A 14736-nucleotide genomic window follows, 5' to 3' on the forward strand; every position below is an offset into this window, starting at 1 on the left:
CACTTCACATAGCGCTAGCAAGATGGGGAAGTGAAACCCTTCACTTTATTTCATTTCAAATAATTTATATTTAAGTAGTCACTGTTTTAGACAGTGCAGCTCTGGAATCTCTCTCATTCATTCTCATGACTTCAGTTATCACCTCTGTATCCAACTGACTCATAAATTTATGCTGAACAGAGTCACCTAGATGAGTTCCTAAAGCAACTCAAACTCTGAAATAAAACCAATCACCTCCACAATCAACGCCTCCCTTATCTTACCCCGAACACCTTTCCCCTCCCAACACCCTTAGTTCAACAAGCAGAATCCATCATTCAAGTCATCTGAGCTTGAATTCTCGATCCCTCATATCTCCGTAGACATTCCTTTCGGGTCTACTAACTGATCTCCCTACCCCCAGTCCAATGTATTAGGTATCACTCATTCAATTGCTTCATTCTTTAGCTTTTCAAACATATCAATCATTTCCCACTGCCTACAAATAAAGTTTAAATTCCCTAGGATAACATAATATTCAGACCCTACATAACATGGGCCCGAGTTATCTTCCTAGTCTTGCCTTCTGCTTCTACCTCTTAAGACACCTGATAACCAGACAAAAAAGGATTCCTTACCATTCTCCAGTACACCCTGTCACATGTGCATCCACACTTCTGTTCATGCTCTTCCATCCTCCCGAAGTATCCTGTTGACCTCGTTCCAATCCTAACCACCCTTCAATGCTCAGCTCAAACTCCGCCTCTTCCATGAAGTTTCTCAGATTCTCACTATCCCCCATCAATCAGTAATCTCTTCTTTTCTGAATCCCCATTGCACTTTTTAACCACATTATGTTTATGACAATAACCCATTTCTGCTTCGTTATACATAGGTCATAATCATGTATTATGTCACAAGCTCTTTAAAGATAGATGTCATATATTAGATATCTTTTTATCCACCAACAGTGTTTGGTAAAATGAACAGTATAAAGTAGGCACATATAAATTATATCTTGTACATCAATTCTTATGTGTAAAGAACTTTTCAGGATCTCAACAGTAGCCTACGCACTAAATTATCCCTGTGATTTTATCAAAGGCAGAAAAGTATTTTAGGCAGACACAATCCCCCAAATTGCCTAAAATGTGAGTTTCTACCTACTAAAATATAGCCTTCCTATTACAGTCATGTAGTGTCAGGATGAAGAATAGAACTGGGCTGATCTATTATGTCTCATGTGGGAATTCAGGAGACTGCCTATTTTAAATACAGCACTTTGTATCGACATAAGGAAGTGATACTTCAGGGGCTCATTGGACATAACTGATTCAGGTTAAGTATGATTCAAGTGAGAGAATGATTCAGTGATAATAACAGACACAATTTATAAAGTACTTATGAGTACTGTTCTAAGCATCTAACATGTATTATCTCGTTTAGTTTTTATGAAACCATATGAGACGAGTACTATCACTATTCGCATTTTACACATTTTTATAAAGTAGTTTTAAAAGGTCAATCACACATCTAAAAAAAAAAAAAACCTGTCCATTAGTACAACTAAACAAATGACTAGAAGACACATGTAGAAGAACAGTTACATAGAAGTCCCAGTCTAGGAACTCCAAGACCTAGACCTGCTTTGGTTCCTAGACATAACCTCACTCAGCCCCGATGTTCCTATTGGTCCTTTCCCGAGAGTAGCTGTAAGAATCAAATGAAATAATGGGTATGAAAATGAGAAGTGAAAGAGCCCTGGACATGAGAGGTCGGGACCTGGAACCCAATCTCTGCTCGGACCTTGCTGACATGTAAGACTTTGTGCAAACAAGTCCTACCACTGCTTTGAGCTGCACCCATTCTTTGACAAGCACGTAACACCTACACGTGTACAGGCATTCCACTACACGTCAGGGATACACAAGTGAACATAAGAGGTAGATCCAGGCTCCTGTCCTCACTGAACCCACACCCTAGAGGGGGGCACAGCTGAGTAAACAAAGGCAATTATAATTAGAGCAGGTTAAGTGCTCGGATAGGGGAGTACAGAAGAGAGGCACCGAATCCAGATTTCAGGGTCAAGGAACACTTCCCAAAAGGAAATGACAAGCTGAGCCTGAAATGATGAATAAGAAGAAGGCAAAGAAGAGGTCCAGGCACAGGGAACAAGGGTGAAAGACCTGTGCACAGAGGGCCAGTGTTAGCAGCAGGTTCTACACAAGTAAATAGGATGGAAAAAGCAAATAGGAGGGATCTTTCTATATAATTTCCTACAACTGCATGTGAATCTACAATTATCTCAATAAAAATTTCAATATAAAAAAGCATATTCTGCCCTGGCTGGTGTGGCTCAGTGGATTGAGCGCCAGCCTGCAAACCAAAAGGTCGCCAGTTGGATTCCCAGTCGGAGCACAAGCCTGGGTTGCAGGCCAAGTACCCTTTTGGGGGCGTGCGAGGGGTGACCAATCAATGTATCTCTCACACATGGATGTTTCTCTCTCTCTCTTTCTCATTTCTCTAAAAATAAACAAAATCTTTTTTAAAAAACCTTTAAAAAATTTAAAAAGCATATTGTGTAAATTGAGAAGCACTTTAGCTATTCCAGTTAATATTACTACTGATAATCACTGCACAATGTATATTGCTACAGAGAGCAAAGTGTGAAAGGTCATTATAAGGGAAGTAGAATTACCAAGGACAGCTAGGGACCACATTTCAACAGTCAGCCAAAACTCAAAAAGTCGTGATTCGGTACCTTTCACATCTGGTCGATATTGTAGTCCATCATCTTTCTTTCCCAACAAACTAGTGTCGTCTGTGTCTGTAAGAGAAAAGAGTTTTCAAATTAAGACACATGTGAGGTTTAAGTCATACGGTGAAACTCCCGAATATTCTGAATGCTCGGTCCGTCCCAGCTCTCCCCAGTGTCCCGCTCACACTTTCCACCGTTCTCTCCATCTAGTGTGCATTTCTACCTCGGGCCTCAAGGCCTGCCCCATATACACACGTTCTGCGTGGTGAACAGTCCCATTCCACTTAGATTTCACCTCAAATGTCACTGCCTTAAAAAGTCTTCCTTGGGAAAGCCAAAATAACAAATACCCTAAGAGAAAGGATTAGTCCTTTCACCAGAGAACAATGGTCTCAAGATGTACCTTCTACCACGGTTTCCCTGGAAACATATCAAATAAGTTAAATATGGAATCTCAGCTGTGTTATCAGACAATTTCACTGCAAAAATCACCCCTGACTGGTGCGTTGTATTTAGACTGGGAAGACTCTAAATGAACCACAAACACCTGTGGGGAAGCACGCGGGGAAGCTTCCCTGTACACAGCAGGGGAAGAAGGGAAGATGCAATTAGGTGTGGATGGAAACATTACACAGGGGACCAAAATAAAAGTTAAGGACAAACAACTCCAAAGGATTCTAAATCTGCATACATTTCAATTAACACAATCCTTAAGCTTGGCCAGCTGCTCTGAATTTGAAATTCCAGGTAGTACCATTCACTCATGCTCCACTTCCTCTGAAAAAAATATTCTTTCTCTAAGCTCCTCTTTCAACCTAGGCTCCAACTACCACCCCATGAATGAAGAACAAACCATGCTACTTTCTCAAGATCAAAGTTAAGTGGACTGTCTACCTATCAACCAGTGGTTTCCCCTACCATGCACACTCCTAACCACCACCTAGAAACCCTCAGATGAGCTTCTTGGGTATTTTTTGGTAGCTTAGACTAGAAGTATTGCAAAGAGTTGTGTATTTCACAAATAACTTGTTACCAATATAAAGTATACACTCTGGCTTACAACTTTTCCCCCTTAGCTCAGATAAAAACATATCCCTTTAACAAATCCAAAAAGGGTGGGGTCAGGGGTAGGTGATTAGACCTAGCAAGCAAGAACAATGTACCATCCTAGTGCATGGGCCTGTGCTTGGACCTCGTGTGTCACTAGGAACTAATCCACTATCCTAGCCCACTGCATACTGATGAGGAAATAAGGCTTGAAAACCTCTGTCTTTAGTGCCTGAATATTTCCAGTAGGGATGGAAAACGAAGACGCATTCTTAGCTGGGATCATGGCTTCTAAACTATGACAAAAAGCAAGGAGAGCAAAAAGAATGTTTAACTGAAGGTAATAGTTTTTCCTTACATTCTATAACTTGACACCAACGGCTCTAACATGTAGGGGCAAAAACTAGGGGGAGAACGTGGAGACAAACTAGAATGCTCTAGGAAAAAAAAAAAGGATGAAGAAATATATCCAGTATTTATAGTTTTACTATCATTAAAATAAGTTGACTAATTCTTGAACAGCTATTATCATTACAAATTTAAGACGACCTTTAAGAACTATGATTGCATCTAGAAATCCATGTTAAGGTCAGATTCATAAGTAAATAAGTAACCAAAAAGCATGGCTTGTGTCTTGAGAAGATGAAAATAAATGAGAAAAAATCTAAAATAGTAACAGAACAAAGAAATTCTAAAATCTAATAAAAGAAAATAAAGCATCAAAGATTTCTCATTTTACAAATTTGGAACACCACAAAAATGTACAAGTAAGATTACAGACTTAATTTCAGTGAAAGGACTCTGGGTAAGTAGAACAAATTTTACCTGTGCAATGACCGAGATGCCTTATATCAATCTGTTCTTGCTTTATACAAGATGCTTCTCGAACAAAGCAGGGATTGTTATAGGAACTCCCATCAGAAGCACACACAGGATTGAAACTATATCCACTGCAATCTATATTACATACACACCTGTAGGAAAAGACAAGGATTACCTATATTTTACAACACATGTATTCCGCAATGCTGCAACCGCACGGAGAAAGCCTTTCTTTTCTTCTTTCTGTAAGAGATGTCCACATGTTTTAGGCCATTGATAAGTTTACCCAAAGTGAATGCTCTGGAACAATTTCTTTCAGGTGAGAATGTAGATATAATTTCATCCAGGTATTATTAATCCAGTTGTCGCTCGAATTTTCATATCAAAATACAATAATCAAGAGATGTAAACAACGTTCATTAGAAACCATTATGGTAAAACTGGAAAAGACACAGAATTATGAGTCAAAAGTCAGGAACCTGAATCCCAGCCCAACTAGTTACCTGATTTGTGTACAAATTTTTCCTCTTAATTTGCTGGTCTGTAAAAAAAGAAGTAATGATAGTATGCCTGCCTCACCAAGTAACTGAGACAACTAAAAAAATAATAGATGCAAAACAGGTAAAATGAAAGGCCTCAAAAGCTGTACGCCTGCCTACATAACTGAATGTCCCCTGAACTCTGAGACTGTGTTACAGACAAGGCCAAGGGAGTCCGAGGCAGACCACTCCTCACAAGGACAGTAAAATCCAGCTGGGAATAAGACACTTAAAAATGCAGAGACTCCTTTTCAGCCACATGGTGGATGAGGAGTCTAGACTAACTCTCCTGCTAAAAACAATAAAAAATTACTGGGTAAAATATTTTTAAACATTCTCTTAAATACATTCAAAAGCTGGCAAGGACTTAGCAGGACAAAAGTTAAATAAAGACAGAGACAGAGAAAGGTCAAGTGAGTTTTGCTAAAGCTGATTTTCAGCTTGAAGGTATTTGCCACACTGGTAAATTCAGTTACTGACTTTTTTGGCTTTGCAGCCTCTGGGAACAGGAGACGAAGAATACTGACCTACCTATGGTGGGGAGTCTGAAGACCCCAGAAAAGCTTGCACCTGAAAAAACTACAACCCACTGCATAAGGGTAAACTAGAAATGAGTTGCCATATTCCAAAGGGACTGTTTAACGGAGGGAAAAAGCACAGCCCTGAGCCAAGGCACTGAAGAGAGGGAAGAAAAACATCTCCCCTGAGAATTCAAAACCACAAGACAGCCCTCACATGGGTAATTACAGCTTAAAATGCTATTTGGGTGTTCTAGAAAACCTCAAACCCAGAATTTATTTTGAGAGTCCAGGAGCGCAAGGGGCCCTACGCAACTGACAGAGCAAATGCAACCTCCTCTGGAGAACCCCAGCTGTATGATCCTAGACCTCAAACATTTTCTCAGATACAGTCTGAGAAAAACATGCAGCTCACACACACACATTTCCCCACATAATCACAACAAAAAGGAATTAAAACACAACAAGCAGAGCAAACCGATTTAAAAAGACACAAACAGAACTTATAATCAATAATGTATCAGTAGAAATAAAAATATTCAGTGGTGAGATTTAACAGCAGATTACATAACCTAAAGGTGAATGGGTGAATGACGCAAACTGGAAGAGAGGTCGGAGGAAATTACCCAGGCCACAGCAGAGAGTCAGAGACGGAACACAGGGGAGAGTAGTGACATGGATGACAGTCACAAGTCCTAATGAAAATCTGAATGGACTTCCAGAAGGAGTTAAAGGACTGAGGCAACGGCAATATGCTCAACAATTTCTCATCAGACTTTATAAAACTAAAACAAGATCATCTGAGTATCCAGAGAGCCTAATAAATTCCAATCAGGATTATTAAAAAGGAAGCTAGACACTGAAATAGCACAATGATATTTTACAACAACAACAAAGAATCTTTCAAAGGCAGCCAGAAAGAAGAAAAAGATTATCTTCAAAGAAGCAAAAATAAAAGGGAGAAATATCTTCAAAGGCATTACTGAAGCCAGATGTTTATTTATCCCCAAAAGACAGTGAAAAAATACCTACAATGTTCTGAGATAGAATAGAATTCTATATAAAAGAGAAATATCTTTCATGAATGAGGGTAAAATAAAAGTAATTTGGAAGAAGTAAAAACGTAGAGTTTGCCACCTGCTGTCAGTAACAGAAACTCTAAAGGTAGCAGGAAAATGATCCTAGAGCAAAAGCTAAAATGCAAACACAAATGAAGAACAAAAGTATAAATGTGGAGGTAATGTTAACAAAATACTGACCACATACGACAACAACAGCAACAATGTTCTGTGTGGTTGAACATTTTCAAACAGGAAATCAGAATACATCATAATGCCAGCAGGCAAACTGGGCTGCACTGAAAGGACAGTGTTAAGAACAGAGATACCGATGAACTTTGGACTGTGATAAGTTGAGTATGCATGTTAAAATTACTACGGTTACCCCTAAAAGTAGCAGTACCCGTAACGTGAAACTAATAGAGAGAAAAATCCAAAAGAGGGCAAAAAAAGAAGAAACAAAAGAAAGGCAAGACCAAATTACAAAATAAGATAGAAAAAAATCAAAATACGTCAGTAATTATACTATATTTATGTAAACTGATTTTCCAGCTGAAATAACAAGATAGGCTGGGTAAAAATACAAAAGCTAGATTGGGTAAACATACAAAAGCCAGGTATGCGCTGCATATAAGATACATGTGAAAATGTAATGATATGCATAGTTGCCATGAGCTGGGGGAAGGGGAGGATGGTGAGTTATTTTTAATAGGTAGAGTTTCACTTTTACAGGAGGAGACGAGTTCTGGGGGTGGATAGTGGTGTGGTGCCACAACATTACGAAGGTACGTAACAGCACTGAACCGTACACTTAAAAACAGTTAAGATGGTGAATTTTATGTTCTGTGTATTTTACCACAATAAAACAAATAGAAAAAAAAATTAATGCACAAAAATTTGAGAATAAAAGCAGAGCGAGAGACTACACCTGGAAAGGAAGAAGCTTCGGGTGGTGGCTCTACCTCATACAAGATGTAAGAGACCACAGAGCAAAAAGGGTTAAGAGGAAGAAAGACGGTCTCTTCATAATAATAAAAAACCCCATTCACCAGGAAATATAATAATTCTAAATATTTCAAGATAGCCTCAAAACATATAAAGCAAAAACTGATAAAACCATACCAAGAAATAGCCAAATCCACCACAGATTTTAACATGCCTCGCTCTGTAATCATACATCAAGCTAATAAAACATCAATAAAACTGAAATAGTTACAGGTGAAATGACATGATGCTGAGATTTTCTTTAAAATACCTCCTCCAAATACGTGGGGAGGTAAAAATAGAAGGAACAAAATTGGACTTTTTGAAGTTAAGTGATGGCTAAATGGGAGGGCGTTATGTTTTATTTTTTTTCTCCTTTTCTATATGTTTGAAGATTTCTTTAATCCCTGGTGAATTAAAGACCTACATTTGAAAGGCAAAATTACTAAAGACACAGAGGATCAAACACAAAAGACCAATAATTTTAACTTTGAAATGAAGAATGTCCCATAAAGAGAACAAAAGACAATTACAAACAAACAAAAAAATAAGTATAGCCCAATAATTAATGAATAATCAGTATCTGTAATATATAAATAAAAAATCTATTTTAAAAAGATATATTGATATAACTTAATGGGTAAGAGATAGGCAAAGCCATAAGTGGAAAATAAACAGACATAAACAAGAATAAAAGAAGCTTATAGAAAGAATATATGTGAAAAGATGTTCAACTGTTCAATAACCAGGAAAATGCAATTAAAACCACAATAAGAGAGATACTATCACATTCACTGAAAGAGCAAAACCTGAGAACAAGGACAATACCACCTGTTGGCAAGGATGGGGAGCAAAGGAAATTCTCTTCCCCCGCTTGTGGGGAGAGAGCTTAGTGACACAACCACTTTGGAAAACAGGCACTACCATGGAAAGCTGACGTTGCACAAGCCCCCAAACTTCACTACTAGGGAAATCTCTCACACATGTGTATCAGCAGACATGAGTAAGAATGTTCACAGCAGCATTATTCATGAGAACAAACACCAGAAACAATCCAAATGCCCACCAACGGGAAGACAGACTGTAAAGGGGTGCGGTAAAGTCAGACAACGGAATTCAAGAAGTAGCAAAACTGAATGAACTGGTGTGTGTATGAACGCATCTCAAAAACGTAACACTGAGCAAAAGAAAGCACATGTAGTATGATTCCAGGTATAAAAAATTCAAAATCAATCAAAAGCCAAATAATACATTATTATGAGACTTACCACGTGTGGTAGAACTATAAAGAAAATACAGGCATGACTCCCCAAGATGCAGTTGGGGAGAGACACGGGGGGCTAGCTCTGAAATATTGATAACATTCTATTTCTGGCTTGGGAGACAGGATTCACAAAAGTTTGTTTCATTTTTGTGCATTTAACCAAATCTGTACATTTTTATACACTTGAATATATGCTCTATTTCACAATTGTAAAATTAAGGCACCATAAAATTCATAGGAAGAACATTTACTAATTTAAATCAAAAATGGCTTTCATATTTTTAAAGGGTTGGGGGAGGGGAGAATGAAAAGACACCTAGCACTGCCTGCAAGGTATAAAATAGTCATCATCTAAAGAAGCTCATACCCTTTGCGACAGCATGGATGGAACTGGGGAGCATTATGCTAAGTGAAATAAGCCAGGCGGTGAGGGACAAATACCATATGATCTCACTTTTAACTGGAACATAATCAACAGAAGAAAAAAAGCAAACAAAATTTAACCAGAGACATTGAAGTTAAGAACAATCTAACAATAGCCAGAGGGGAGGGGAGAAGGGATAGTGGGGAGAAGGGTTTTCAGGAACTGCTATAAAGGACACAAGGACAAAACCAAGGGGGAGGGTGGAAGCAGAGGAGGGAGGTGGGTTTTGCTGGGGTGGGGTAGAGAGGTGGGGAGAAAATGCAGACAACTGTAATTGAACAACAATAAAATAATTTAAAAATTGAAAAAAAAAGTTCAGGCAAATCAAAAAAATAAATTAATTAAATAAAATAAAATAGTCACCATCTGGCCCTTTATAAAAGAATATTGCTTCCTTGGCTGAGGGGGCTCAGTGGTTGAGTGCAGGCCTGTGAATCAGAGAAAAACGTTGCTGACCCCAGGTGTAAGGGCAAAATTGGGATGGCAGTAAAACAGAAATGGTGGCTAATGGAAGAAAGTATGACAGAACTGCTTCAGGAACGGGAAAGGGCTCAGCAACAAAGGCAAGTCCAGGCAGGAGGAAGAAGTGATTCAACAGTGGGCACCACCGCTCAAGCAGGAACCACCCTGGTCAAGTGGATGGAGGTTGACACCCTCCGTGGGACGGCACCACTGCGTGGGAGACTAGGAACTGTGAGAACAAACCATCACTAGTGTGTTCAACGGCACACGATGAGAGAAAATTACATTTCCAGCTCAAGGAGAGTCCAGCTCAGTGAAACAAGAGCAAAGAAGTAAAATATTAGCCTCCAGAGGCCACTGATACGACTGATCACAGCAATTACGGTGTCTGCAGACTGGCAACAGCAGCAGAGGGCGAGATGCCCAGAGCGCCGGAGTGTGCACTAAAGTGGAAAGAAATCACTTCAGTAAATATGACAAATTCAAAACATTTAGCAACCATTTACTCTGCACCTACTGTGAGGGTATAGTCATATTTGCCTTACTGAATCCTGACTACAACCAATTATGAAGAGAGAAACTGAATATGAAGGAAGTGAAAAAGCCTAAGATCATAAATGAATGAGTGGCTGAGACGGCATTCTCTCTCCTAACTACAGCTGTTACATACAACAGACATCGCAGCCTAGAAACTGACAAATGAAAGGAAGGAAGGAGTTATTTTTCACATCTCTACCATGAAAAATATTATCACTGAACTGGCCTCACTCTCCTCGCAAGCACACCAAGGACACTCCTGCCCCAGGGCTTCCCCTTTTCCTGGATACTTTCCCCTCAGACATCCAGCTGGCTCAATCCTTCACTTCCTTCAAGGTTCTCCTCAAATCCTAAAAGAACAGCTACAAATTAAATCACAAACCATCCATTTTAGAAGTGAGAAAAAGGTAATGGAATAAATCCAATGAAAACCAAAAAGAGGAGAAATACAGATATGGGTATACACAGATAGAGAACTATAGATATCTTAGCAGAAATAGAAAACCAAGTTATAATGGAGAAGAGCAATAAAGCCAAAAGTTGGTCTTTTGAAAAGACTTTCAAACTGACGAAGCAGGATAGGGAAAAAAGAGAAAAAAAAAACCAATATCAGGAATGAAAAAACTGTAGACTCAATGGGGATCATGTATTAAAAGACAAAGAGTTACTATAAATGACTATATTAGCAAGTTTGAAAACAGGTAAAATTATTAATTTTAAAACTATTAACTACCAAATTTTACCAAAAAATAAACAGAAGCTGAATGGTACTGTAATCAGTAAAAAATTAAATCAGTAGGGTTTTTTTGTTTGTTTTTCTAGAAAAAAATCCCTCAAAGACAACATCAGATCCAGTTGTTTTGCAAAAGAAAACTCATGAACATATTCATTCCAATCATTCAATAAAGATGTAATTCTATTATTACACAAGGTCAACCAAAGAATAGACAGACCCCCTAGTTTACTTCATAAGGCCATATAACCTGGGACAAAAGTGCAGATAACTCACTGAATAAAAAAGAATAAGAAAAAAATCTCATCCGTGCAACAGTCATAATACCAACTAATAATAACTAATAATGCAAAGTCATAAAAAAGATATTGTAATCATAAAGCAACAATAACATATTATTAAAAAGGTGTACCATGGAGAAAAAGATGAGCTTTTGGAAATTAAAAATTGTAGCAAAAATGAAAAACTAAAGAAAGTACTGGAAAAAGAAAAGCATAGCAAAAACAATTTTTAAACATATTTTATTGATTGTGCTACTACAGTTGTTCCAATTTTTCCCTCCTTTGCCCCCCTCTGCCCAGTACCCCCATTCCCTCCAGCAATAACCCCTTAGTGCATGTCCATGGGCCATGCATATAAGCACTTTGGCTTCACATTTCCTGTACTATTGTTAACATTTCCCTGTCTGTTTTGTACCTGCCAATTTATTCTTCTTAATTCCTGTACCTTTTCCCCCATTCTTCCCCTCCCCCTCCTAGATGATAACTCTCCATGTGATGTCCATGTCTTGTTCTGGTTGTTTTTTTGGTTTGTTTTTTTAGATTCTGTTGTTGATTGTAGTCAATCTGTTGCCTTTTTAATGTTCATAATTTTCATCTTCTTCTTTTTCTTAAATAAGTCCCTTTAACATTTCATGTGATAATGGCTTCACACTGATGAACTCCTTTAGCTTTACCTTGTCTGGGAAGCACTTTATCTGCCCTTCCATTCTAAATGATAGCTTTGCTGGACAGAGTAATCTAGGTTGGAGGTCCTTGCTTTTCATCACTGTGAATACTTCTTGCCAGTCCCTTCGATCCTGCAAAGTTTCTTTTGAGAAATCAGCTGCCAGTCTTATGGGAACCTCTTTGTAGGTAACTCTGCTTTTCTCTTGTTGCTTTTAAGATTCTCTCTTTATGTTTAACCTTTGGCAGTTTAATTATGATGTGTTCTAGTGTGGGCCTCTTTGGGTTCAACTTGATTAGGACTCTCTGCTTCCTGAACTTGTTGTCTATTTCCTTCGCCAAATTAAGGAAGTTTTCTTTCATTATTTTTTGAAGTAAGTTTTTGATTTCTTGCTCTTCCTCTTTTCCTGGCATCCCCATGATTCAGATGTTGGTACATTTGGAGATGTTTCAGAAGCTTCTTATTTTATCTTATCTTCCTTTTTTTAAATTCCTTTTCCTTCTTGCTGTTCTGATTGAATGCTTTTTTCTTCCTTATGTTTCAAACTGTTGATCTGATATTCAGTTTCATACTCCCTGCTGTTGGTTCCCTGTAGACTTTATTTCACTTAATGTAGCCTTCATTTCTGCCTGGGTCTCTTCTATATTGTTGCCATACTCAGTGAAATTCTTTGAGCATCCTGATCACCAGTGTTTTAAACTCTGCATCTGATAGGTTGGGTATCTCCGTTTTGTTTAGTTCTTATCCTGGAGTTTTGTTCTGTTCTTTCAGTTGGGCCATATTTCTTTATCTCCTCAATTTGGCAGCCTCCCTGGGTTTTTTTCTGTATATTAGGTAGAGCTGCTTTCTTTCTGAGGTGATCGCCAGGGCAGGGCAACCAAGTTCACAGCTTTGTGGCTCAGTGTGGAGGGAGGGCTCAGAGAGGGGACAATGATGCAGTGTGGCTTCTGGAGGTTTGCCTGGGAGGAAGCTGTCTCCCAGCACTCAACCCTGTTTCCAGTCATTTCACTTTCTCCCTGTATGTGACTTGTGCCCTTCGAGCTGTTTCCCTGGTGTTTAATCTCAGAGGTGGTTGATCTGCATAATTCCTAAATCTGTGTGGGCCCTTTAAGAGGAGTCTCCTGTTAATCCGGCAGTTCCTTCCACCTCCCCAACCTCCACTAGTTTTTACAGCCAGATGTTATGGGGATTTACCTTCCTAGAGCGGGAATCCTAGGCTGCTGAGTAGTGTGGTTTGGGTCTGGGATCCCTCAACCCCGAGGTATCCCTCCCGATTTTTATCCACTACACATGAATGTGTGACTGCCCATTCTGCCACCTCTCTGTCCCACTCCCATGGCTCTATGCCTCTCTGCACCTCTCCACCTCTCTCTCTGCATCTCTACCCCTCCCACCTATCTGAATGAATGTGGCTTTTTTCTAAATCCTTGGTTGTCAGGCTTCCCTACAGCTCGATTTTCTGATGGTTCTGGGTGATACCTGTTCTGTAGTCTAGTTGTAGTTTTTTCTATAGTTGTGCGAAGAGGCAATGCATGTTTACCTACGCCTCCATTTTGACTGGAAGTCACAAAAAATTTTTTTAAATAGAAAACAGGAGAGAAAAGACAATTGAAGGACTAATCTAGGAGGTCCAACATCCAAACAACAGAAGCACCAGAAATAGAAAAGAGAGGAAAGGAAATCATCAAAGTACTAACTAGAAGATTTCTCAAATCAGAAGTCACTAAGTTTCCAGGAAAGCGCATAACGCTGTAAAATTTCATTACACTGAAAACCAGAAGAAGAGGCTGTGGGAGAGAAAACAAATCATATACAAAGGGCCAGGAATCGGAATGACTCAGACTTTAACAGCAACACTGGAAGCTAGAAGACAACAGAACAATGTTTTCACAATGCTGAGGGAAAACCATCCCTCAGCTAGAACTATGCACTTGCCAAGTTACAGTAATTAGCTGTAAGTTAAAACATTTTCAAACATCTTGAACCCTTTCTCAAGAAGCTACAAGAAGATACACTAAAATGGGAGAGTAAAACCAAAAAGTTAAAGGCAAACATCACAAGAAACATAGTATCCAATGGAGAAGTGAGGTAAAGGAATTTATAGGGTGATACTTATGGTATAACAAAAAGTTTATTTGGTCTTCATTCCCTGTTCCTGGCTCAGAGGTCCTAAAAACCCTTCTCAGTGATAGCAGAGTTTCTTGTATGCTGACAAGATGACTCATACCTCTTTCTGGAGTTCTGAAACCCATTTGAGTCATTTTAGCAAATTATCGAGTGCAGGGAAGGTCTTGGGAACCTTCAAAACAATAGTATCCTGGGCAGAAGTGCAAGGGACCTCATTTGTGGCTGGTTTCTAAAGTGGAGGCAGTCTTATGGGTCTGAGCCCTTAACCTCTGGGGTCTATGCTAACTCCAAGCAGATAGTGTCAGAATTGACATGAAATGAATTATAGAACATCCAGTTTGTACAGAATTGGAGAATCGACTATTGTTGGAAAAGACACACATTTAAGGAAGAGCCTGGGAAGACAGCTATATACAAGATGAAAAGTCCACCCTGAAATAGTTTCACTCTGTAAACAGTTGCATTGCTGACTGCCATTACCAAGACACCTATTGCCACTGTGTCCTCTTTTTAGCCAGAGGACAGAATGCCCTGGTAAG

The 14736-nt window shown here is 39.0% G+C and overlaps 1 protein-coding gene across 1 annotated transcript in view; it reads right to left on the reverse strand.

Moving 5' to 3' along the window:
• The window catches only part of TMEFF1 (transmembrane protein with EGF like and two follistatin like domains 1), a 79421-nt gene that overhangs the window by 21553 nt on the left and 43132 nt on the right, over positions 1 to 14736 (reverse strand). Inside the window, exons 6-7 of the mRNA XM_024559961.4 lie at positions 4610 to 4758; positions 2741 to 2806 (exon numbers count right to left, since the gene is read on the reverse strand). Coding sequence (XP_024415729.3) covers positions 2741 to 2806; positions 4610 to 4758 — 215 coding nt within the window. The remainder of the gene's footprint in view (positions 1 to 2740; positions 2807 to 4609; positions 4759 to 14736) is intronic.

Source organism: Desmodus rotundus, chromosome 1 (genome assembly GCF_022682495.2).
Source record: "Desmodus rotundus isolate HL8 chromosome 1, HLdesRot8A.1, whole genome shotgun sequence".
Lineage (NCBI taxonomy): Eukaryota > Metazoa > Chordata > Mammalia > Chiroptera > Phyllostomidae > Desmodus > Desmodus rotundus.